This window comes from Lolium perenne, chromosome 7 (assembly GCF_019359855.2).
Source record: "Lolium perenne isolate Kyuss_39 chromosome 7, Kyuss_2.0, whole genome shotgun sequence".
In the NCBI taxonomy this organism is placed as follows: domain Eukaryota; kingdom Viridiplantae; phylum Streptophyta; class Magnoliopsida; order Poales; family Poaceae; genus Lolium; species Lolium perenne.
The window spans coordinates 129,623,448-129,651,205 of record NC_067250.2 but is presented as its reverse complement, the minus strand read 5'-3'; the positions used below and the strand labels follow the sequence as shown (position 1 = coordinate 129,651,205).

Genomic DNA, 27,758 nt, shown 5'->3' with positions numbered 1-27,758 from the left:
CTCCTGTCCACGAAAATTATCTTATATTTGTTAAAGTTTGGATGTATCTCAGATAAGTTTGATGGGATGGAGGAAGTACATATTACCAGCTCCGTAACATAAAGAAAGCTCAATCAGGGCCAGATTAGACAAGAGACCGCAGGAGCTGGGTCCCGACGCATTCCCTCGACCTCAATATGTGCATGGATCAACTGCAGCCGGCAGCTGAGCTCCCCAGCCAGTGCCGGCTCTGGCCCAGGGCAGCGGGTGCGACGGCCCGGGGCCCAGCCAAACTAGGGACCCATAGCAAGAACTTTAGTACATAGGTATTTGTATAAGAAAAAACCATTATAGGCCCATCTATTCAATGGGAAGATAAAAGCAACGTCTCTCCAGGAACCAATCATCTGTCTAATCCCAATGTACACGCACGACACACACAGCTGCTCGTTCGATCGTTCTCCAGAGTCCGGACGCCTCTTCGTTTTCCTATACGTTTCTAACATGCAAGGATTATTTTCCTCCGCTATAACCATGAGAATTGTTGCATGGGGACATAGATGGACAATAATTTTGTGTATGAAATCGATTATTTTCCTCCACTATAACTATAGAGCCCATTCATAAAGTTCGCACTGGGCCTCTGAAAATTCAGAGCCGGCCCTGTCCCCAGCGAAGCTGATTCGACAACTGCAGCCGGTGGCTGCTTCAATCCCTGGAAGGGACGTAAAAGCAGAGTATAATCATTTTATCGATTAATAAAACGGGCAACAGATAAAGCTGTAGTAGTATACAAGGCTACTAACACATTTTTATTGCATCAAACAATACAATATGGCAGTACTGTTCTCCACAAACAAGCATTCGCCACACACATCAACACACAGGGCATACATACACATAGATCGTTCTTATTCAAACAGGGGCCAAGCGAAGGCGCCCTGCCTATGTATACTTCTTCCAATCTTCAGGCTTCAAAAATGTAAAAGTCCCGCGACGGACCACGGATCACTTGCTCTTCGTGGCCATCAAACCAACGATGCGCTACTACTCATCCTACCAGGCTCCCTTCCATCATAGCTCGAGGAACACAAACTCCTCAACCGCCGGGATCGCACCAATCTTCTCGAGCGTTTCCTTGTCAGGCTCCTCATCGACGCCGATGGCCATGATCGCCTGCTTGCCACGGAAGGTCCGGCCGACGCTCATGAAGCTAACGTTCACGTTCTTCTGGCCGAGGATGTTCCCGACCTTGCCGATCATCCCAGGCTGGTCGATCTGCCGGCAGAGGATCAGGTTGCCCTCCATGCTAACGTCAACCTCATACGGACCAACGACGGTAAGGTGGGGTACGCCATACTTCACCCTGCCTACAAGGACAATGTCCCCGCCGTCGCTGATTGCGCCGGCGAACTTGGACTTGACGTGCGACAGACGGACCTGGATGGACTCCAGCGGTGCCTCGGCGGCGCCACTGTCGTGGGAGACCCGCTCCTCTGTGATGCGCAGGCCGCGCTGCTTTGCTGTGTAGTCAGCGTTCACGAGGTTGACGAATGTGCTAGACACGGGCTCCACAATGCCCTTGGTCACCATTGCGCGGAGGAGCCTAGTGTCGAAGTCGTCAGGGCCTCTGGCTGAGGTGTACACAACTTTGACACCCTTGATACCACTCTCTCCGGCCACGAGCTGCACTGCCAGCCTCCCCAGCTTCTCTGCCAGGGAAACATAGGGAGCGAGCTCTGAAAGAACCTATAAAGGGAAGAAACAGAGTTACAGTTGTCCAAGAACTTGCATAATTGCAGTGCGCCAGTGACATTTCAAGAAGCTTCGTACCTCTGCTGGGACCATGGGAGCATTCACAGCAGTCGCTGAGAGTTCACCTCTCAGTGCACCAGCGACAGCTTCGGCTATTTCGATTGCGACGCCTTCCTACAATGTGGTGAGTTCAGTAAAGTTAGAACATCAGGAACAGCGGCCAGCATCCATTAGGACAGGTATCAATATGGTTGTAGGTAAGATGCAGACCTGGGCCTCCACTGTGCTTGCTCCTAGATGAGGCGTAACAGTGACATTTTCATGAAGAACCAGCTTGCTGTCCTTTGGCGGGGGCTCCACTGTGAAGACATCAAGAGCCGCCTGATCCAGATTGGCAAATAAAATCTCTACATTTCAGACAAGTATTTTCACTAATGAGCTGGAGAAAGTTGCGAGGCAGAAATTACTAATCACCTGAGCAACTTTGCCAGAGTCAAGTGCTCTAACCAGAGCATCTTCATCGATCACTCCACCCCTAGCCACATTGATGATCCGTACACCGGTCTTCATCTTTTTGAAGGACTCGTCGTTGAAGACCTTGGATGTCGTCGGGGTGAGCGGCATGTGGATGGAGATGAAGTCAGCTTTGGCTATGGCCTCCTCAAAAGATACCAGCTCAGCTCCGATGGCACGGGCCTTATCAGCCGGGGCATAGGGATCATGGGCAATCACATGCATCCCAAGCCCTTTCGCTCGCCTTGCTACCTCTGAGCCAACCTTTCCAAAGCCCATGATGGCAAGAGTCTTTCCAACTAGGGAAACTCCGACATACTTGGCTCTTTGCCATTTACCTGTATCAAATGAGTTCAATACATTTATTAACAAGAACGAACCTGTTCATTCGCATAACTAGTTGGTACATACTTTTGTATTGTGCAGTTAAAATTACAAGCAACTGTATAATTTACATGTCAGATAAGAATACAATTTATCCAAATGTCATTTGTGACATGAATGTCGTTGAACTCTATGGTGAAAACTGAAAATACCTACGGGATAGTTCAATAACATCATACCATCTTTTGGGGGCAAAAGACTAAGCAAAACATTAATATTTCAGCGACAAGAGCTACCAAAACGTTCAACAGTGATTTTGCTTCAACAAGTGGCATTACTTTCCAGAGAACTTTGGCAAATAGGTAGCCCCTTTCTAAAAAGATAAAAAATGCTAAAGCTGTTGAGCAGGGATCCTATTCCCACTAAACTGAGGCATCATACCCCGGACGAATCAAATTGTAGTACAAACTAGGGATATATTACCAAAACTATATTGCATAGATTCCTCAATAAGCATTAAGCAGATACGGTCCTGATTAGCAAAGATGTTGACAGCATAATCTGCTATGTCAACTACCAGTAGAAATCTTATACCCCTTACCTAGAGATTCGATGCATCTCTTTGGGCTACACTAATAAGCTGTCATGATCTGATATAGACAAAATGCAATAAAGTATACTCAATCAATCACAACAGCAAACAGGCCGTCAACATCACCGTAAAAAATGATATCTGTACGCTCCTGCCGAACCCATTGTTCATTTTCCTTTGTAACAGTTCAGCATACTGTTACAGTTGTATTATTGGGTGTCATTTAACTCTAGTCCGGTGAATACAGGCAAGTCTATTTGCGTCTGCTACAAATGATGTTCCTAGCGGCCTGCCGGTGTTCATGGGGCGCAATAATGTACTATAGGGTCCCGAAGAGAGACTCAATTGCGTCCAATAATTGCATCAGTCGCCCCCATGGCCAACTCGCGATTGTTGCACAAACAAAACAGTGTCTGTTCTGTTTCTGTTACAGTTTTCCAAGTTGAGTAGACACAACCAGATTCATTGAACCTGCCCCCATCTTCAGTATTACCAGTCCTCGTTTTGGTGATCCGATCCAAACATAATTAAGTACTCCAACTGAAGGGGGACCACCATAAATTGAAATCATAGTTTTATTTTTCATTTGGCACGAAACAAGATCAGCTTGAAATGGATTTTGAACAAGAAGCTTGATCACCACGTGAAATTGGTTAACTTATTTACTTGTACTACAGTAATTTTTGGCCGAGTCAATCACCAAAAGTTGCAATGTCGTCGTCCATGACGCGGGACGACAGAAGTGAGTAGTATGCATTTACTTAAAAAATTATAAATCCGATTCTGAGGATCAGTAAGCAGCATAGATTATGAGTCCTTGAGAATCGGACGTCGACGTCACATACTGTAGCCTGCTAGAATCTGAACTAATGGCACTTGATCAACTACTAGGATGGCCTTCCGTATTATTAACCCATTTTAATGTTGGTACGGAGTATTAAAAAGTTTTACGGAAGCAAGCAGCAGAGATGAAGCACTCACCGGCCTTGAGCGCGGCGTCGGCCTGCGAGACGTTGCGCGCCATGGAGGCGAGCAGCGCGATGCCGTGCTCGGCGGCGGCGACGGTGTTGGCGGTGGGCGCGTTGACGACGAGGCAGCCGGCCTCGGTGGCCGCCTGGAGGTCGACGTTGTCGATCCCGACGCCGGCGCGGCCGACGACGCGCAGGCGGCCGCGGCCGGCCTCCAGCACCTCCCTGGTGACCTTGGTGCCGCTGCGCACGATGAGCGCGTCGAACTGCGCCACCTTGGCGAGGAGGTCGGCGGGGGACATGCCGTAGGCGCACTCCACGTCCGCGAACTGGCGCAGCACGGCCAGCCCGGCCTCGCCCAGCTTCTCCGCCACCAGCACCGCGGGCTTGGGCCGCAGCGACGCGTCCGACCCCGTGCGCGAGATCCGGCGCCTCGGCTCCGAGGCCGTGGCCACGGGTGCCGCGGCAGCCGGCGAGGACAGGATCGCGGATCGAATGCGGAGGCGCGCGAGCGGGACCGCCGCCCTCGAGGGCGCGGCGAGGCGGGCCCGCGCCGCCGTCGGGCTCGCGACGGCGTGCGGGTTGGAGAGGAGCGCGCGTGAGGCGGACATGTTCGATCAGGGTCGTGTCGTGTCCCGTGGTGGTGGTGAATTCGCGTGGAGGCGGAGGAGCAATGGCAGTTGGTTTATAAGCGCCAGGGTCTGGGGAGGTTGGTGGGAGTTATTTTGGCGGAAATTTATTTTCTCTCTGCGGGTGGGGCCGGCTATTATTGCTTCTGATCACTGATGAGACCAAAATTTCTGAAGATGGAAGGAGATCTTTTGAGATTGACCAAGTATACTGAGTTACTGACGCTGCCGTTTTTAGACATTGTCAGCTGATAAAGTAGCGATTTGCACGAGGATAAGGTTCTGCCAGCGGAGTAGAAATGTTTCTAAATATGGCCAAAGGAATTATGTGCCCAAAGGAGCACGTGGGACATCGGAGCCAGACTCTCCTATGGACAAGAGATGCAAAATACTTCCTCCATTCTAACAGCTGTGATAAAATTTCGGTCTAGATACATTATGTAAAGTATCTGGGCGAGTTTACGTCTATTTTGACAAATAGCAGCCATACTTAATGTGAAATGGACGGAGTACTACGTAGTATCACCATTCCATATTTATTGTCATAAATTTGATTGCACGAATCTAGACAAATTTGTGACAATTAATACTATGAAATAGAGGTACTCCCTCCTCTGGCCTAAAAAATCAATCACAGATTTAGGTAAAAAGTAGGTTAAAAAGTATCTAGATTCATTGAACACGAACAAGTATTCAGGACCGGAGGGTAGTAAATTAGTATTACCTCCGTTCCAAATTAATTAGTTATCGCCTTATCTATACACTAAAATGATTTTACATACACATGTATATGTATAAAGCCGTGCCAATTAATTTAGAATGGAGTATTTTAGTGTGGACATAGAATTTTGTGAGTAGATGAATTCATCCACGGCATCATTTTTCCTCGAGGACTCGTCATCTTTGTCGGACGATTCCAATATCGAAGAATTTCTTTAGGACGACGACATCTAGAATCTCATCTTGGTCACCACCATGAAGGACACACATGGAGGGCAAGAAACAGAAGAGCCAAGGCTCGACGGTCGTCCACTTTTGCATTTCTCATAATCGATATCGTGTGGCCATGCCATGCTCACGAAAGATTACTTTGTTGAGGTCTGCACCCGCCCAGCACATCTCTTTCATATGCAGTATCGAATGCGTAGAGACCTTTTTTCTCAAAATAGTGGAATATTGCGAGGTAAACTCATGTTATTTCAGTCGCCCGAGAAATGATATTGGTCTCCTAGGATTTAGTCCATATCAAAGGTGTCTACCGCAATGAGAATGATTGCGTAGACATTCTGGATGCTTACATCGATGAGTATATTCACATTGGAAATGATACCTCGCTTAAGTGCTTGTGGTTGTTTGACGCAATGAGAACGATGACATACCACATTCCGGCTGATTACACCGATGAGTATCTTTGCATTGGAGAAGATGCCCCACTCAAGTGTGTGTGGTTGTTTTCCAATGAAGAAATATGTTGTTTTCCAAGGCTCAAGAATCATGTCAGAAGTACATTGAGAGAAATTTTAGGACAAGGTTGTTGGAGGTCTGGCTTGTTTTTTGGGACAACAAGTCCTTCCATAGAATCATGAAAACATATGTGATTCTACACAAAATGATCATCGGGGATGAGGGGGGACATGAACTTGGAATTTTTCTTAGAAAAAATGTTGGTAAACGAATGAGGGGGCTCGCGGTCGAAAATTTTCCACCACTTCCGACACCCGCCACCACCGTTGGTAGACGAACGAGCTCGGGCCGTTTTGTAGGAGAATTTTGGGTGGTCTTGCTACTGCTGGAGAAGCTCGGTCGATAACCCTTTCCATCCCCCCACCCCCCCCCCCCCCCCCGCCGCCGGCACCACCATCTCAACCATCGTTGTCGCTGGAAGAGGTCGTCTTCACTCGTCTGCTATGCTTTCTGGACAGAACAAGTTGCAAATTGCGCCCACACGCAAGGATTTTTTGCCATTTTCCCGCCTCGTTTAGAGGTGTTATGCTATTGCCATTTGCCTCCTATATGTTCTCTAGTGATATATTTGTGATGTTTATTTATATATTTGAACTTGCGTAGACCATGGATGATAGCGGAGACAGGTTCTTTGACAACCATGTCATTGATATGTTGGTGCATGATGATGATAACGAATTGTTGATGATGGTGACCCTTCTCATGGATGAAAACACTGAAAAAGCATCGAAGGCCCCAGGGCTCGTTCAAGGAACATGGCACGGTGTTGGGTCGTAAAAGAGAAGTTGTCCATGTGCAACTTTTCTGTGACTACTTTCATTGTACCAACCATCTATACAGTGCTTTGTTCTGACGCCGGTTCTGGATGTCAGGGCCGGTTTTCCTCCGCTTTATGAACGGAGTGAAGAGATATGACAACTGCTTCATATGCAAGACGGATGCTCTTAGTAAGGTTAGCTTTCTTCCTATTAGAAATGCATTGCAGGTGTTCCGATGCTTGCCTATTGCATTGTCTGTGATGATGATTACATGCGGATGAACGAGTCCACATGCCTAGAATCAATGTACATGTTTGAGTTATGGTTTCTATGTTTGTTTAACAATATCTGATACAACTAAATGCTCCAGACACATCCTAGTTGTCGGTAATTGACGCTTGAAGAGATTTTTCTATGGGTGCTTGGAAGCATAGAGTGCATTCAGTGGAAGTAGAAGAACGGTTTATTTTGTTGACAGGGGTAATATAAGGGACATGTTGGAGAGTGCACAGACATACTTGAAGTTTTGGCTTTGCAGGATCTATAAATTTGGCACTCTTTTATAGGCATGGCTAGTAAACATAATGACATCGTATTTTAACGCTCTCTAGTCTCTAGTGTTCTATATTTTTGCGGAATGCCTCTGAAAGTCTAATATGAGATCAATGGCCACCGATAGGACAAGGGATAGGTTGATTATGTTATCTATATTTGGCTATATTTGGGAAATAGTGGTCCAAATATCAGCAGAGATTTTTCAAATAAAATTTAAAATTTATCCATAATTTACTAAAACTTGTTAAATTTGAATAAGTTGTATTAATTTTAGAAAATACTGATTTGTATTTTCTTATACAGGTAGGTACCGAGAAAACCAATTACCAACGTGATCCTCAAATATCGGCCAAAAAAAACTAGGACCAAACCAAACACAATTTACACACAAAATATGTGACCGCTTTGGAGTTGCGCTAGCTTACCCTTCTCGTACCGATAATGCTTATAGGAAAACCGAGAATGAAACATCAATGCGATTCAGAGCTTCGCAGTAGACAAGCTATGAAGCATCAGCGGATTGACGCATTTCCCTCATAAAAAATGATCGTCTACATCTGTTTGAATCGAGTCGTGGAGATGAAATAGGTTGTTCGGTCACGATCCACCGTTTGCGTGAATTAGCCCTAGCGCGCTGACGTTGAGCATTTTTAGATTATTTCTCACCCTATTCTTCTCAAATTGTCACATAGACATGTAATAAAAAAAATCGAATGTGATGTTTAACAAACATATTACATCAAATAAATAACAAAGATTGCATGTATTGCTATGCATAAAAAAAATGAGTGAGTACAGTTCATAATGGACAAACAAAATGAAATGAGATTGACTACTCATTCTCTTCATAGCATGTCAATGCGGCAATGCCCATATGATCAATGAGATCCGTCTGCATGAGACTTCAACGTTTGCAGAAACTCCTCATGTTATTGCCCCAAGTTGTGGCTTAACCAAGTCACCCTAAAATTCCTATTGTGGTCATTGAGGCCATTAGGACGCTATGTCTCATCGATCATTTTGTGCATGATCACACAAAAGATCATCACCTCATATATGGTCTTCAAAGACCATGTTCTAGTTGGGTGATGAATAATAGCCCACCAAGATTGGAGCACACCAAATATCTGCTCAACATCTTTTCTGCAAGCCTCTTGCCTCGTGACCGACAACAACCGTGATGTGTCATCAACTGTTGGCTCTCCCAAGTAAAGTTTCTCGAATACCGTAATCACGGCTCGTCAAAACCTGTACATGTATTCAAGGAGGGTGTTCCCACTCATCCATAGGTACTCGTCTAAGCTATCACGAGACACTCCGTATGAAAGCATGTGAATAGCCGCGAAACACTCCCGACTAGAGGTGAAGCCTAACTAGCTTACCAGTGGAATTAGACCTGCATCGAAAGTAGGGGTCGTAGTCTCTGACGCCCCGTAAAATTATCAAAAACAGATTTCTTGACATCCAATAGCAGCGGCGAAACATGACTTTCTTGTAGACCGGATCGGTGAGTTGGAAGTAGTCTTTATAGAGCCAGTTGTGGCCACCCACTCGTTTGCGCTTGATGTTGATCGAGTGACCCCTCGTTGAGCCCCTGTACATCGACATCTGCTTGGCATTGTTCTTGTGGATGAGGGAGGTTGCGAGAGCTGCGATGTCTCGACGGATGAGGTGTCCACGACTTCCATGCGTAGCATCTCGAGCGACTGCCTGAGTTCCATCTGCGGGGCAACAACAATATATAAATGGTCAGCATAGTTGGCGCAAATGGTCATTAATTCGCCGAAAAGCTCGTCGCTATCGTATCGTGCAATTGACCGAACTTGCCTTGCGCATCGAGGCCAGTGGGGGCTCCGAGCATATGAGCGGCCAACAAGGACGCGAGCGATACGGGCAAGGGCTTTCCCCTACACAGAACATGAACGTCGGCGAGTCGTGGCCAGAATAGAGCTTAGCTACAACGGCGAGGGGGCAGCGTGTGGTGGCGTCGTCCTAGGGCTGCAAAGAAAGGGATGGCACACCATTTCGGTCTCAGGGTTGATCAGTTTATGTCAAGCCGCTGGATTGAAGTCAGACCCAACCATTATTTTAATCCGTTTGCATCCAACGGTTGAAATGGTGTCAGAATGGTTGTTTTCTCGTCTCGCGTTTTGTCTTTATCGAGAGGTTACCGAACGGAGATGTTTCAAAAAAAAAAGTTACCGAACGGAGCCGTAGCCGGTTAGCCGCGGCGAGAACGTCATTTCTTTTTCCAAGCCTGTCTCTGTCGCCGCGAAGAATTTCTCGCCCGCGCGAAGCTTCGCTCCGAGCTTCGATTCCATTCCGCACGTGCATCGATGAGCTACCCAGTCCCAGTGGAGTAGAAAATTTACTGAGCTCGCGAATTGGCTCTTCGCTTGGCCTAGGATTGGTGCGATCCCGTATCGTTGGGTTGGATGAAAAATCTGCGGGAGACGCCGCCCGCGTGCGGAAACGTGGCTCCGTGGAGCCGGGAGGAAAACGACCGGAAGACAACAGCTGCGATTCCCCGGCACCGGCATTTTCTTTTTCTTTCCTTTTTGCGTTGGAGTCTGCTGTATCCAGATTTCAGAAAAACAGAGACAAATTAATGTGGGGGTATAGATGCCTTGTGCCACGTTGCGAGGAGATGATTGGAGTGCGAATGCATCACTCGGTTCACCTACCTACACTAGCCCCTCATCTAAAATCCTCATCTTTTCCTTCCAACACTGATGTAGATCTATCACTCCGGTATACTACCTCCATTCTAAAGCTTAAAGCTTATAATATTTTAGAAAAATCAACTATGTTAAGTTTGATTTAGCTTTTACCAAAAATAATTAACATGTAAAATATAAAATTAATATTATTAAATAGATAATGAAATATATTTTCGTATGGTATCTACAATATTATATTTTTTGATAGATTGTTCTAAAAGTTTGGTCAAACTTTACTTGTTTTGACTTTTCAAAAAAAATAAGCCTTAAACTTTGGGATGGAGGTACTATTCATTATACTCCTGCATCGTACCCTTGTTGTTCTCTGGAGGAGGAGCTCGTCTTCTTGGTCTCCGACACCGGACCCATATTCTGTTGGAGATATGCCCAAGAGGCAATAATAAAATGGTTATTATATATCTTTATGTTTATGATAAATGTTTGCATATCATGCTATAATTGTATTAACCGAAACATTGATACATGTGTGTTATGTAAACAACAAGGAGTCCCTAGTAAGTCTCTTGTATAACTAGCTTGTTGATTAATAGATGATCATAGTTTCATGATCATGAACATTAATAACAAGGTTATGTCATTAGATGAATGATGTAATGGACACACCCAATTAAGCGTAAAATAATATCACGTCATTAAGTTCATTTGCTATAAGCTTTCGATACATAGTTACCTAGTCCTTCGACCATGAGATCATGTAAATCACTTATGCCGGAAGGGTACTTTGATTACATCAAATGCCACTGCGTAAATGGGTGGTTATAAAGGTGGGATTAAGTATTCGGAAAGTATGAGTTGAGGCATATGGATCAAGAGTGGGATATTGTCCATCCCGATGACGGATAGATATACTTTGGGCCCTCTCGGTGGAATGTCATCTAATTAGCTTGCAAGAATATGAATGGTTCATAAGAGATGACATACCACGGTACGAGTAAAGAGTACTTGTTGGAGACGAGGTTGAACAAGGTATAGAGATACCGATGATCAAACCTCGGACAAGTAAAATATCGCGTGACAAAGGGAATCGGTATCGTATGTAAATGGTTCAATCGATCACTAAGTTATCGTTGAATATGTGGGAGCCATTATGGATCTCCAGATCCCGCTATTGGTTATTGGTCGGAGAAGAGTCTCAACCATGTCTGCATAGTTCACGAACCATAGGGTGACACACTTAAGGTTTGATGTCGTTTTAAGTAGATATGGAATATGGAATGGAGTTCGAATGTTTGTTCGGAGTCTAGGATGGGATCCAGGACATCACGAGGAGGTCCGGAATGGTCCGGAGAATAAGATTCATATATAGGAAGTCATTTTCTAGGTTTGAAAATGATCCGGTGTATTTATGGAAGGTTCTAGAAGGTTCTAGAAAAGTCTGGAAGAAATCACCGCGGAAGGTAGGGACTCCACCCACCTTGGCCGGCTAGCCTAAGGGAGGAGGAGTCCCAGGTGGACTCCACCCCATGGTGGCCGGCCACCCCACCAAGGAAGGGGTGGGAGTCCCACCTTGAGTAGGAGTCCCCCCTTGGGTAGGTTTCGTCCTTATGGAAGGTTTAGGAGTTGGACTCTTATTCGTTTTCTGGGCAAACCCTTGGGGCTATTCCACCTATATATAGATGAGGAGAGGAAGGGGGCCGGCAACACCTTGGCCGCACCACCCTTGCCCCCCAGAGGCTGGCGCCCATAGCCCCCTCTCCCGAAACCCTAGCCGCCCTCCTCCTCCTCCTCTCCCGCATACGCTTTGGCGAAGCCCTGCCAGAGATCTCCACCACCACCGCCACCACGCCGTCGTGCTGCCGGGATTCCGAGGAGGATCTACTACTTCCGCTGCCCGCTGGAACGGGGAGAAGGATGTCTTCATCAACACCGAACGTGTGACCGAGTACGGAGGTGCTGCCCGACTGTGGCACCGTCAAGATCTTCTACGCGCTTTTGAAAGCGGCAAGTGATCATCTTCTGCAACAACGAGATCTAATCTCGTAGGCTTTGGAAATCTTCAAGGGTTAGTCTCGTGATCTCCTCGTTGCTACCATCTTCTAGATTGCATCTTGGCTTGGTTTTCGTTCGTGCGGTAGGAAATTTTTTGTTTTCTATGCTACGAATCCCATCAGTGGTATCAGAGCCGTGTCTATGCATAGATTGGTTGCACGAGTAGAACACAATTGTTTTTTGGACGTTGATGCTTTGTTGTCTTTAGTTCGTGTACTTTGCATCTTGCAGCATGGTGGGATGAAGCGGCTCGGGCTAACTTTACATGACCGCGTTCATGAGATTTGCTCCACGCTCGACATGCAACTTGTATTGCATAAGTGGCTTTGCGGGTGTCTGTCTCTCCCACCATAGTGAAGATTCAATTTACTCTTTCTATTGACAACACTAGTATCACCGTTGTGGTTCATGTTCGTAGGTAGATTGGATCTTACTCGAAAACCCTAAACCACGTAAAATATGCAAACCAAATTAGAGACGTCTAACTTGTTTTTGCAGGGTTTGGTAATGTGATATGGCCATGATGTGATGATGAATATGTATGAGATGATCATTATTGTATTGTGGCAACCGGCAGGAGCCTTATGGTTGTCTTTAAATTTCATGTTGAGTATTATTTCAAAGTAGTTGTAATAGTTGCTACATGGGAGAACAATCATGAAGACGGCGCCATTGACCTTTACGCTACGCCGACGATGATGGAGATCATGCCCGTTGATGATGGAGATCATGTCCGTGCTTTGGAGATGAAGATCAAAGGCGCAAAGACAAAGGGGCCATATCATATCACATATGAATTGCATGTGATGTTAATCCTTTATGCATCTTATATTGCTTAGATCACGACGGTAGCATTATAAGATGATCCCTCTCACTAAATATCAAGATAATAAAGTGTTCATCCTTAGTATGCACTGTTGCTAAGACTTGTCGTTTCGAAGCGTCACGTGATGATCGGGTGTGATAGATTCTACATGTGCATACAACGGGTGCAAGCCAGTTTTGCACACGCGGATACTAAGGTTGCCTTGACAAGCCTAGCATGTACAGACATGGTCTCGGAAAACGGGATGCCGAAAGGTAGAGCATGAGTCATATGATTGATATGATGAACACTTTGAGTGTTCGCCTTTGAAGTTACATCTTGTCTCGTGATGATCGGACTTGGTGTAGTGGATTTGGTTCGTGTGATCACTAAGACAATGCGAGGGATATTGTTTTGAGTGGGAGTTCACCTAGTTTAATTTTGTAGAATTAAAATTTGAACTCAATTTGTCATAAACTTAATCTAAACTCTTTGCAAATATATGTTGTAGATCATGGCATCCCCATCAATCAATTTTAACCAGTTCCTAGAGAAAGAAAAGCTTAAAAGCAATGGTAGCAACTTCACCGACTGGTTCCGTCATGTGAGGATCTTCCTCAATGGCGGAAATCTGCAATATGTGCTTGATGCACCGCTAGGTTCCCCACCACCACCTGCAGTATCCGAGGAAGAAAAGAATGTTTACGAGACTCGTGTGATTCGGTACTCTCAAGTTCAGTGTGCCATCCTATGCAGCCTAGAGGCGGAGCTCCAAAAGCGTTTTGAGCACCACGACCCTTATGAGCTGGTCAATGAGTTGAAAACGATATTTCAAACTCATGCGGCCGTGGAAAGCTATGAGGCTTCGAAGCACTTCTTTTGGCTGTATGATGGAAGAGGGCAGCTCCGTTAGTGAGCACGTGCTCGCTATGTCCGGGCATGTGAAGAAGCTCAGTGACTTGGGTATAGTGATTCCTAACCAGCTGGGTATTCATCGTGTCCTCCAATCACTGCCACCAAGTTACAAGAACTTCGTGATGAACTACAACATGCAGAACATGAACAAGGAGTTACCTGAACTCTTCTCCATGCTAAAGTCTGCTGAGATTGAGATACAGAAAGAACACCAAGTGTTGATGGTCAACAAGACCACCAGTTTCAAGAAACAAGGCAAACCTAAGAAGGGCAACTCCAAGAAGGGCGGCAAGAAAGCTGCCTCGCCTCCAGAGAAGCCTAAGGCTGGCCCTAAACCTGATACTGAGTGCTATTACTGCAATGGGAAGGGGCACTGGAAGCGTAATTGCCCCAAGTACTTGGCTGATCTGAAGAGCAGCCTTGTCAAGAAGAAGAAAGGTATATCTGATATACATGTTATAGATGTCTATCTTACTGGTTCTCGTACTAGTGCCTGGGTATTTGATACTGGTTCGGTTGCTCACATTTGTAACTCGAAACAGGAACTAAGGAATAAACGAAGCCTGGCGAGGGACGAGGTGACGATGCGCGTTGGAAATGGATCCAAGGTCGATGTGATCGCTGTCGGCACGCTCCCTCTGCATCTACCTTCGGGATTAGTTTTAAACCTCAATAATTATTATTTGGTGCCTGCGTTGAGCATGAACATTATATATGGATCTTGTTTAATGCAAGACGGTTATTCATTTAAGTCTGAGAATAATGGTTGTTCTATTTTATGAATAATATCTTTTATGGTCATGCGCCTGAGATGAATGGTTTATTCTTGTTAAATCTCGATAGTAGTGATACACATGTTCATAACATTGATGCTAAGCGAATTAAATTGAATGATAATTCTACTTATATGTGGCACTGTCGTCTTGGTTATATTGGAGTGAAGCGCATGAAGAAACTCCATTCCGATGGACTTCTTGAGTCACTTGACTTTGAGTCACTTGATAGATGCGAAGCATGTCTAATGGAAAAAATGACTAAGACTCCATTCTCTGGTATAATAGAGCGAGCTACAGACTTATTGGAAAGCATACATACCGATGTGTGCGGACCAATGAGTGTAGCCTCGCGCGGTGGTTATCGTTATGTTCTAACCTTCACAGATGATCTGAGTAGATATGGGTATATCTATTTCATGAAACATAAGTCCGAAACTTTTGAGAAGTTTAAGGAATTCCAAAGTGAAGTAGAAAATCAACGTAACAAGAAGATTAAGTTTCTGCGTTCTGATCGCGGAGGCGAATATCTGAGTTATGAGTTTGGCATGCATTTAAAGAAATGCGGAATACTTTCACAGTTGACACCGCCGGGAACACCACAGCGCAATGGTGTGTCTGAACGTCGTAATCAAACTCTCTTAGATATGGTTCGTTCTATGATGTCTCTTACTGATTTGCCGTTATCGTTTTGGGGTTATGCATTAGAGACAGCTGCATTCACTTTAAATAGGGCACCATCTAAATCCGTTGAAACGACACCGTATGAATTATGGTTTAAGAAGAAACTTAAGTTGTCGTTCCTTAAAGTTTGGGGTTGCGAAGCTTATGTAAAAAAGTTACAACCTGACAAGCTAGAACCCAAAGCGGAGAAATGCGTCTTCATAGGATACCCTAAAGAAACTATTGGGTATACTTTCTATCACAGATCCGAAGGCAAAATCTTTGTTGCTAAGAACTGAACCTTTCTTGAGAAGGAGTGTCTCACTAAAGAAGTGACTGGAAGGAAAGTAGAACTCGACGAGGTTGTTGAACCTTCTCTCGTAGATCAGAGTAGCGCAGTGCCGGAAGATGCTCATGTACAGCCTACACCGATAAGAGAGGAAGCAAATGATAATGATCATGAAACTTCGAACGAGGTAGCTACTGAACCTTGCAGATCGACAAGGGAGCGTACCACTCCAGATTGGTATGATCCTTGTCTAAATGTCATGATTGTGGACAACAATGATGAAGACCCTGCGACGTATGAAGAAGCAATGATGATCCTAGATTCCAACAAATGGCAAGAAGCCATGAAATCCGAAATGGGATCCATGTATGATAACAAAGTGTGGACTTTGGTAGACTTACCTGATAGCCGCAAGGCTGTCGAGAATAAATGGATCTTCAAGAGAAAAACAGATGCTGATGGTAATATTACTGTCTATAAAGCTCGACTTGTCGCAAAGGGTTTCCAACAAATTTAAGGAGTTGACTGATGCGTGCAGTTAACACACGTCCGTTGGGAACCCCAAGAGGAAGGTGTGATGCGTACAGTAGCAAGTTTTCCCTCAGAAAGAAACCAAGGTTTATCGAACCAGGAGGAGCCAAGAAGCACGTTGAAGGTTGATGGCGGCGAAGTGTAGTGCGGCGCAACACCAGGGATTCTGGTGCCAACGTGGAACCTGCACAACACAATCAAAGTACTTTGCCCCAACGTAACAGTGAGGTTGTCAATCTCACCGGCTTGCTGAAAACAAAGGATTAAACTTATTGTGTGGAAGATGATAATTGTTTGCGAAGAACGGTAAAGAACAATTGCAGTAGATTGTATTTCAGATGTAAAGAATGGACCGGGGTCCACAGTTCACTATGGTGTCTCTCCCATAAGATAAATAGCATGTTGGGTGAACAAATTACAGTTGGGCAATTGACAAATAGAGAAGGCATAACAATGCACATACATATATCATGATGAGTACTATGAGATTTAATCAGGGCATTACGACAAAGTACATAGACCGCTATCCAGCATGCATCTATGCCTAAATAGTCCACTTTCAGGTTATCATCCGAACCCCTTCCGGTATTAAGTTGTAAACAACAGACAATTGCATTAAGTATGGTGCGTAATGTAATCAACACAAATATCCTTAGACAAAGCATCGATGTTTTATCCCTAGTGGCAACAGCACATCCACAACCTTAGAACTTTCTGTCACTGTCCCAGATTCAATGGAGGCATGAACCCACTATCGAGCATAAATACTCCCTCTTGGAGTTACAAGTATCAACTTGGCCAGAGCCTCTACTAGCAACGGAGAGCATGCAAGAACATAAACAACATATATAATAGATTGATAATCAACTTGACATAGTATTCAATATTCATCGGATCCCAACAAACACAACATGTAGCATTACAAATAGATGATCTTGATCATGATAGGCAGCTCACAAGATCTAACATGATAGCACAATGAGGAGAAGACGACCATCTAGCTACTGCTATGGACCCATAGTCCAGGGGTGAACTACTCACACATCGATCCGGAGGCGATCATGGCGATGAAGAGCCCTCCGGGAGATGATTCTCCTCTCCGGCAGGGTGCGGGAGGCGATCTCCTGAATCCCCCGAGATGGGATTGGCGGCGGCGGCGTCTCTGGAAGGTTTTCCGTATCGTGGCTCTCGGTACTGGGGTATTCGCGACGAAGGCTTTAAGTAGGCGGAAGGGCAGGTCAGGGGGCGTCACGAGGGACCCACACGCTAGGGCCGCGCGGCCAGGACCTGGGCCGCGCCGCCCTAGTGTGGCGTCGCCTCGTGGCCCCACTTCGTATCTCCCTCGGTCTTCTGGAAACTTCGTGGAAAAATAAGTCCCTGGGCGTTGATTTCGTCCAATTCCGAGAATATTTCCTTACTAGGATTTCTGAAACCAAAAACAGCAGAAACAAAGAATCGGCTCTTCGGCATCTCGTCAATAGGTTAGTGCCGGAAAATGCATAATAATGACATATAATGTGTATAAAACATGTGAGTATCATCATAAAAGTAGCATGGAACATAAGAAATTATAGATACGTTTGAGACGTATCAAGCATCCCCAAGCTTAGTTCCTACTCGCCCTCGAGTAGGTAAACGATAACAAGGATAATTTCTGAAGTGACATGCTATCATAATCTTGATCAATACTATTGTAAAGCACATGAGATGAATGCAGCGATTCGAAGCAATGATGAAGATAATGAGTGAACAACTGAATCATATAGCAAAGACTTTTCATGAATAATACTTTCAAGACAAGCGTCAATAAGACTTGCATAACAGTTAACTCATAAGCAATAAGTTCTTAGTAGAAATCTTTGAAACAACACAAAGGAAGATATAAGTTTCAGCGGTTGCTTTCAACTTCAACATGTATATCTCATGGATAATTGTCAACACAAAGTAATATAACAAGTGCAATAGGTAAACATGTAAGAATCAATGCACACAGTTTACACAAGTGTTTGCTTCTAAGATAGAAAGAAGTAGGTAAACTGACTCAACAATAAAGTAGAAGAATGGCCCTTCGCAGAGGGAAGCATGGATTACTATTTTTGTGCTAGAGCTTTTCATTTTGAAAAAACATAGAAACAATTTTTTCAACGGTAGTAATAAAGCATATGTGTTATGTATAAGACATCCTATAAGTTGCAAGCCTCATGCATAGTATACTAATAGTGCTCGCACCTTGTCCTAATTAGCTTGGATTAACACGGATTATCATTGCATAGCATATATTTCAACCAAGTGTCAAAAGGGGTACCTCTATGCCGCCTGTACAGAGGTCTAAGGAGAAAGTTCGCATTGGATTTCTCACTTTTGATTATTCTCAACTTAGACATCCATACCGGGACAACATAGACAACAGATAATGGACTCCTCTTTAATGCATAAGCATTCAACAACAGTTAATATTCTCATAAGAGATTGGGGATTTATTGTCCAAACTGAAACTTCCACCATGATTCATGGCTTTAGTTAGCGGCCCAATGTTCTTCTCTAACAATATGCATACTCAAACCATTTGATCATGAAAATCACCCTTACTTCAGACAAGACGAACATGCATAGCAACTCACATGATATTCAACAAAGGTAAAAGTTGATGGCGTCCCCAGAAACATGGTTACCGCTCAACAAGCAACTTATTAAGAAATAAGATACATAAGTACATATTCTTCACCACAATAGTTTTTAAGGCTATTTTCCCATGAGCTATGTATTGTAAAAGCAAAGAATAGAAGTTTAAAGGTATCACTCAAGTAATGTACTTTGGAATGGCAGAGAAATACCATGTGGTAGGTAGGTATGGTGGACACAAATGGCATAGTTTTTGGCTCAAGGATTTGGATGCACGAGAAGAATCCCTCTCAATACAAAGCTAGGCTAGCAAGGTTGTTTGAAGCAAACTCAAGTATAAAATGGTGCAGCAAGACTCACATATGAACATATTGTAAGCATTATAAGACTTTACATCGTCTCCTTGTTGTTCAAACACCTCAACTAGAAAATATCTAGACTTAGAGAGACCAATCATGCAAACCAAATTTTAACAAGCTCTATGTAGTTATTCATTAATAGGTGCAAAGTATATGATGCAAGAGCTTAAACATGATCTATATGAGCACAACAATTGCCAAGTATCATATTATTCAAGACATTATACCATTTACCACATGTGGCATTTTCCGTTTCCAACCATATATCAATGAACGAGGTAGTTCAACCTTCGCAATGAACATTAAGAATAAAGCTAAGAACACATGTGTTCATATGCAACAGCGGAGCGTGTCTCTCTCCCACACAAAGAATGCTAGGATCCGATTTTATTCAAACAAAAACAAAAATAAAAGCAAACAGATGCTCCAAGCAAAGCACATAAGATGTGACTGAATAAAAATATAGTTTCACTAGAGGTGACCTGATAAGTTGTCGATGAAGAAGGGGATGCCCAAGGCCCCCCAAGCTTAGATGCTTGAGTCTTCTTAAAATATGCAGGGATGAACCACGGGGGCATCCCTAAGCTTAGACTTTTCACTCTTCTTGATCATATTGTATCATCCTCCTCTCTTGACCCTTGAAAACTTCCTCCACACCAAACTCAAAACAAACTCATTAGAGGGTTAGTGCATAATTGAAAATTCATACATTCAGAGGTGACATAATCATTCTTAACACTTCTGGACATTGCACAAAGCTACTGAAAGTTAATGGAACAAAGAAATCCATCAAACATAGCAAAACAGGCAATGCGAAATAAAAGGCAGAATCTGTCAAAATAGAACAGTCCGTATATACGAATTTTCCAGGGGCACTTAACTTACTCAGATGAAAATGCTCAAATTGAATGAAAGTTGCGTACATATCTGAGGATCACGCACGTAAATTGGAAGATTTTTCTGAGTTACCTACAGAGAACCCTGCCCAAATTCGTGACAGCAAGAAATCTGTTTCTGCGCAGTAATCCAAATCTAGTATTGACTTTACTATCAAAGACTTTACTTGGCACAACAATGCAATAAAATAAAGATAAGGAGAGGTTGCTACATTAGTAACAACTTCAAAAACTCAAATATAAAACAAAAGTACTGTAGTAAAATCATGGGTTGTTTCCCATAAGCGCTTTTCTTTAACGCCTTTCAGCTAGGCGCAGAAAGTGTGAATCAAGTATTATCAAGAGATGAAGCATCGACATTATAATTTGTTCTAATAATAGAATCATAAGGTAACTTCTTTCTCTTTCTAGGGAAGTGTTCCATACCTTTCTTGAGAGGAAATTGATACTTAATATTACCTTCCTTCATATCAATAGTAGCACCAACAGTTCGAAGAAAAGGTCTTCCCAATATAATGGGACAAGATGAATTGCATTCAATATCCAAGACAACAAAATCAAAGGGGACAGGGTTATTGTTAACCATAATGCGAACATTATCAATCCTCCCCAAAGGCTTCTTTATAGCATTATCAGCAAGATTAACATCCAAATAACAATTTTTCAATGGTGGCAAGTCAAGCATATCATAGATTTTCTTAGGCATAACAGAAATACTTGCACCAAGATCACATAAAGCATTACAATCAAAATCATTGACCCTCATCTTAATGATGGGCTCCCAACCATCTTCTAACTTCCTAGGAATAGAAGTTTCAAGTTTTAGTTTATCTTCTCTAGCTTTTATGAGAGCATTTGTAATATGTTTTGCAAAGGCCAAATTTATAGCACTAGCAGTAGGACTTCTTGTAGGATAACGTTGCATAGAAAACAAAAAATTTCCTACCGCGAACACGCAATCCAAGCCAAGATGCAATCTAGAAGACGGTAGCAACGAGGGGGTATCGAGTCTCACCCTTGAAGAGATTCCAAAGCCTACAAGAGGAGGCTCTTGTTGCTGCGGTAGACGTTCACTTGCCGCTTGCAAAAGCGCGTGGAAGATCTTGATCACGATCGATTCCGGCGCCACGAACGGGCAGCACCTCCGTACTCGGTCACACGTTCGGTTGTTGATGAAGACGACGTCCACCTCCCCGTTCCAGCGGGCAGCGGAAGTAGTAGCTCCTCTTGAATCCGACAGCATGACGGCGTGGTGTCGGTGGTGGTGGAGAAGTCCGGCGGAGCTTCGCTAAGCGTGCGGGAAGTGGAGGAGCGGGGCGGCTAGGGTTTGGGGAGAGGGGGCGCCGGCCACTATGGGGTGCGGCCACCTTGGTGGTTCTTAGGTGGCCGGCCCCCTCGCCTTGGCCCCTCATTATATAGGTGGAACCCCAAGTGTTGGTCTCCAAGTCTTCGAATAAGACCCGAACCAAAAACCTTCCATATGGTGGGGAAACCTACCCAAGTTAGGACTCCCACTAGAGGTGGGGTTTCCACCTCCCATATGGGGGGGGTGGCCGGCCCCCTAAGGGGGAGTCCACTTGGGACTCCTCCCCCACTAGGGTTGGCCGGCCATGGAGGTGGAGTCCCATGTGGACTCCACCTTCCTTGGTGGTTTCTTCCGGACTTTTCTAGAACCTTCTAGAACCTTCCATAGAACCTTCCGTGACATTTTAATTCACATAAAATGACATCCTATATATGAATCTTATTCTCCGGACCATTCCGGAACTCCTCGTGATGTCCGGGATCTCATCCGGGACTCCGAACAAATATTCGAACTCCATTCCATATTCAAGTTCTACCATTTCAACATCCAACTTTAAGTGTGTCACCCTACGGTTCATGAACTATGCGGACATGGTTGAGTACTCACTCCGACCAATAACCAATAGCGGGATCTGGAGATCCATAATGGCTCCCACATATTCAACGATGACTTTAGTGATCGAATGAACCATTCACATACAATACCAAGTCCCTTTGTCACGCGATATTTTACTTGTCCGAGGTTTGATCTTCGGTATCACTCTATACCTTGTTCAACCTCGTCTCCTGACAAGTACTCTTTACTCGTACCGTGGTATGTGGTCTCTTATGAACTTATTCATATGCTTGCAAGACATTTAGACGACATTCCACCGAGAGGGCCCAGAGTATATCTATCCGTCATCGGGATGGACAAATCCCACTGTTGATCCATATGCCTCAACTCATACTTTCCGGATACTTAATCCCACCTTTATAGCCACCCATTTACGCAGTGGTGTTTGGTGTAATCAAAGTACCTTTCCGGTATAAGTGATTTACATGATCTCATGGTCATAAGGACTAGGTAACTATGTATCGAAAGCTTATAGCAAATAACTTAATGACGAGATCTTATGCTACGCTTAATTGGGTGTGTCCATTACATCATTCATATAATGATATAACCTTGTTATTAATAACATCCAATGTTCATGATTATGAAACTAATCATCCATTAATCAACAAGCTAGTTTAAGAGGCATACTAGGGACTTCTTGTTTGTCTATATATCACACATGTACTAATGTTTCGGTTAATACAATTATAGCATGATATATAAACATTTATCATAAACATAAAGATATATATAATAACTACTTTTATTATTGCCTCTTGGGCATATCTCCAACAGTCTCCCACTTGCACTAGAGTCAATAATCTAGATTACATTGTAAGGTACCTAACACCCATGGCATTCTGGTGTTGGTCATGCTTTGCCCTAGGGAGAGCTTTAGTCAACGGATCTGCTACATTCAGATCAGTGTGTACTTTGCAAATCTTTACTTCTCCATCGTTGTTGTACTCGCGAATCGAATGATAACGCAGCTTGATATGCTTCAGCCTCTTGTGTGACCTTGGTTCTTGTGCATTGGCGATGGCACCCATGTTGTCACAATAGATGACTAGTGGGTCCAATGCACTAGGAACCACACTGAGCTCTACAATGAACCTCTTCATCCATACCGCTTCTGATGAAGCCTCTGAAGCCGCTATGTACTCCGATTCTGTTGAGGATTTCGCCACCGTGCACCTTTCGAGCTTGCCCACCATCGCAGCACCATTCAATATAAACACGTTCCCAGATTGTGACTTAGAGTCATCAGGATCAGTGTTCCAACTTGCATCGGTGTAACTTGTTACAACGAGCTCTTGGTCACCTCCATAATAAAGAAACATATCCTTAGTTCTTTTCAAGTACTTCAGGATATTCTTGACCGCTGTCCAGTGTTCCATTCCTGGATCACTTTGATATCTGCTAGTCAAACTAACAGCATGTGCTATATCCGGTCTTGTACATAGCATGGCATACATGATAGAGCCTACTGCCGAGGCATAGGGGATCTGACTCATCCTTTCTCTTTCTTCTGCCGTAGCCGGACCTTGAGTCTTACTCAAGATCTTGCCTGGTAACATAGGTAAAAACCCTTTCTTACTTTCGTCCATTCTAAACTTCTTTAGAATCTTGTCCAGGTATGTATTCTGTGATAGCCCTATTAGGCGTCTTGATCTATCTCTATAAATCTTGATGCCTAATATATACGATGCTTCACCAAGGTCTTTCATTGAAAAACTGTTATTCAAATAACCTTTTACACTGCTTAATAGTTCTATATCATTCCCAATCAATAATATGTCATCTACATATAATATTAGGAATGCTACAGAGCTCCCACTCACTTTCTTGTAAATACAGGCCTCTCCATGACACTGTATAAACCCGAAGTCTTTGATCACCTTATCAAAGCGTCGGTTCCAACTTCTTGATGCTTGTTTCAGTCCATAAATTGAACGCTGAAGTTTGCATACTTTGTCAGCATTTTTAGGATCGACAAAACTTTTGGGTTGTACCATATACAACTTTTCCTCAATGTCTCCATTAAGGAACGCCGTTTCGACATCCATCTGCCAAATCTCATAATCAAAAAATGCAGCTATTGCTAACAAAATCCTTACAGATTTTAGCTTCGCTACAGGTGAGAAAGTCTCATCGTAGTCAACTCCTTGAATTTGTCGGAAACCCTTTGCGACAAGTCGAGCTTTATAGACAGTAATATTACCATCAGCATCTGTTTTTCTTTTGAAGATCCATTTATTCTCGACAGCCTTGCGGCTATCAGGTAAGTCTACCAAAGTCCATACTTTGTTATCATACATGGATCCCATTTCGGATTTCATGGCTTCTTGCCATTTGTTGGAATCGGGCTCATCATCACTTCTTCATATGTCGCAGGTCTTCATCATTGTTGTCCACAATCATGACATTTAGACAAGGATCATACCACCGAGTGGCACGTTCCCTTGTCGATCTGCGAGGTTCGCAGCTATCTCGTTTGAAGTTTCATGATCATTATCATTAGCTTCCTCTGTTGCCGGTGTAGGCGGCACAGAACATCTTCCGCATCGCGCTACTCTCGATCAACGAGCAGAGATTCTTCAATCTCATCGAGTTCTACTTTTCTTCCAGTCACTTCTTTAGTGAGAAATTCTTTCTCAAGAAAGGTTCCGTTCTTAGCAACAAAGATCTTGCCTTCGGATCTGTGATAGAAGGTGTACCCTATAGTTTCCTTAGGGTATCCTATGAAGACGCATTTCTCCGCTTTGGGTTCTAGCTTGTCCGGTTGTAACTTTTTTACATAGGCTTCGCAACCCCAAACTTTCAGGAACGACAGCTTAGGTTTCTTATTAAACCATAATTCATACGGCGTCGTTTCAACGGATTTTGATAGTGCTCTATTTAAAGTGAATGCGGCTGTCTCTAATGCATAACTCCAAAATGATAACGGCAAATCAGTAAGAGACATCATAGAACGAACCATATCTAAGAGAGTTCGATTACGACGTTCGGACACACCGTTTCGTTGTGGTGTTCTACGGTGTCAATTGTGAAAGTATTCCGCATTTCTTTAAATGCATGCCAAACTCATAACTCAGATATTCACCTCCGCGATCAGATCGTAGAAATTTAATCTTCTTGTTACGTTGATTTTCTAGTTCACTTTGGAATTCCTTAAACTTCTCAAAAGTCTCGGATTTATGTTTCATGAAATAGATATACCCATATCTACTCAGATCATCTGTGAAGGTTAGAACATAACGATAACCACCGCGCGATGCTACACTCATTGGTCCGCATACATCGGTATGTATGATTTCCAATAAGTCAGTAGCTCGCTCCATAATACCAGAGAATGGAGTTTTAGTCATTTTTTCCATTAGACATGCTTCGCATCTATCAAGTGACTCAAAGTCAAGTGATTCAAGTAATCCATCGGTATGGAGTTTCTTCATGCGTTTCACTCCAATATGACCAAGACGACAGTGCCACATATAAGTAGAATTATCATTCAATTTAATTCGCTTAGCATCAATGTTATCTATATGTGTATCACTACTATCGAGATCTAACAGAAATAAGCCATTCTTTTCAGGTGCTCGACCATAAAAGATATTATTCATAAAAATAGAACAACCATTATTCTCAGACTTGAATGAATAACCGTCTTGCATTAAACAAGATCCAGATATAATGTTCATGCTCAACGCGGGTACAAAATAACAATTATTGAGGCTTAAAACTAATCCCGAAGGTAGATGTAGAGGAAGTGTGCCGACAGCGATCACATCGACTTTGGATCCATTTCCAACGCGCATGGTCATTTCATCTTTTAGTAGTCTTCATTTATTCTTTAGTTCCTGTTTCGAGTTACAAATATGAGCAACCGAACCAGTATCAAATACCCAGGTACTAGTACGAGAACCAGTAAGATAAACATCTATAACATGTATATCAGATATACCTTCTTTCTTCTTCTTGACAAGGCCGCTCTTCGTATCCGCCAAATACTTGGAGCAATTATGCTTCCAAAGTGTCCCTTCTCCTTGCGAATAGCACTCAAAGATCGGGCTTAGGGCCAGTCTTAGGTTTCACAGGAGGCGTGGCAGCTTTCTTGCCACTCTTCTTGTTCTTGCCTTTAGACTTGCCCTGTTTCTTGAAGCTGGTGGTCTTGTTGACCATCAACACTTGGTGCTCTTTCTTGATCTCAATCTCAGCAGATTTCAGCATGGAGAAGAGTTTAGGTAGCTCTTTGTTCATGTTCTGCATATTGTAGTTCATCACAAAGTTCTTGTAACTAGGTGGCAGTGATTGAAGGACACGATTAATCCCCAGTCTATTAGGAATCACTATTCCCAAGTCACTGAGTTTCTTCGCATGCCCGGTCATGGCGAGCATGTGCTCACTAACGGAGCTGCCTTCTTCCATCATGCAGCTGAAAAAGTGTTTCGATGCTTCATAGCATTCCACGGCCGCATGAGTCTCAAATATAGTCTTCAACTCATTGATTAACTCATGTGGATCGTGGTGCTCAAAACGTTTTTGAAGATCTGCTTCCGCATCGCATAAGATGGCACACCGAACTTGAGAGTACCGAGTTTTCGAGTTGCGTAAACAGCTTTTACTTCATCGGTTTCAGCTTTCTCGCAGGAGGGTCACCTAGCGGTGCATCAAGCACATATTGCAGATTTCCGCCATTGAGGAAAATCCTCACATGACGGAACCAGTCGGTGAAGTTGCTACCGTTGCTCTTAAGCTTTTCTTTCTCTAGGAACTGGTTAAAATTGATTGAGGACGCCATATCTACAACATATTTGCAATAGTTTAGACTAATGTTTATGACAAATTGAGTTCAAATTTTAATTCAATATAATTAAAAACTAGGTGAACTCCCACTCAAAATAATATCCCTCGCATTGTCTTAGTGATCACACGAACCAAATCCACCACACCAAGTCCGATCATCACGAGACAAGATGTAACTTCAATGGCGAACACTCAAAGTGTTCATCATATCAATCATATGATTCATGCTCTACCTTTCGGTATCACGTGTTCCGAGACCATGTCTGTACATGCTAGGCTCGTCAAGGCCACCTTAGTATCCGCATGTGCAAATCGTTTGCACCCGTTGTATGCACTTGTTGATTCTATCACACCCGATCATCACGAGATGCTTCGAAACGACAAGTCTTGGCAACGGTGCTACTAAGGATGAACACTTTATTATCTTGAGATTTTAGTGAGAGGGATCATCTTATAATGCTACCGTCGCGATCTAAGCAAAATAAGATGCATAAAAGGATTAACATCACATGCAGTTCATATGTGATATGATATGGCCCTTTTGCCTTTGCGCCTTTGATCTTCATCTCCAAAGCACGGACATGATCTCCATCATCAACGGGCATGATCTTCATCATTGTCGGCGAAGCACCAAGGTCAATGGCGCCGTCTTCATGATTGTCCTCCATGTAGCAACTATTACAACTACTTTGAAATACTACTCAACATGAAATTTAAAGACAACCATAAGGCTCCTGCCGGTTGCCATAATACAATAATGATCATCTCATACATAGTCATCATCACATTATGGCCATATCACATCACCAAACCCTGCAAAAACAAGTTAGACGTTCTCTAATTTGGTTTGCATATTTTACGTGGTTTAGGGTTTTCGAGTAAGATCCAATCTACCTACGAACTTGAACCACAACGGTGATACTAGTGTTGTC

At 43.6% G+C, this 27,758-nt stretch overlaps 1 protein-coding gene across 1 annotated transcript; it reads right to left on the bottom strand.

Moving 5' to 3' along the window:
- Positions 1 to 768: 768 nt before the first annotated feature.
- LOC127318467 (D-3-phosphoglycerate dehydrogenase 2, chloroplastic) lies at positions 769 to 4,793 on the bottom strand. The gene is made up of 5 exons (XM_051348954.2): positions 4,145 to 4,793; positions 2,209 to 2,585; positions 2,005 to 2,115; positions 1,813 to 1,908; positions 769 to 1,728 (listed from the first exon to the last, which is right to left on the bottom strand). Exons 1-5 carry the CDS (start codon positions 4,740 to 4,742, stop codon positions 1,054 to 1,056), a joined length of 1,857 nt encoding a protein of 618 aa, XP_051204914.1. The 5' UTR covers positions 4,743 to 4,793; the 3' UTR covers positions 769 to 1,053.
- Positions 4,794 to 27,758: the final 22,965 nt, after the last annotated feature.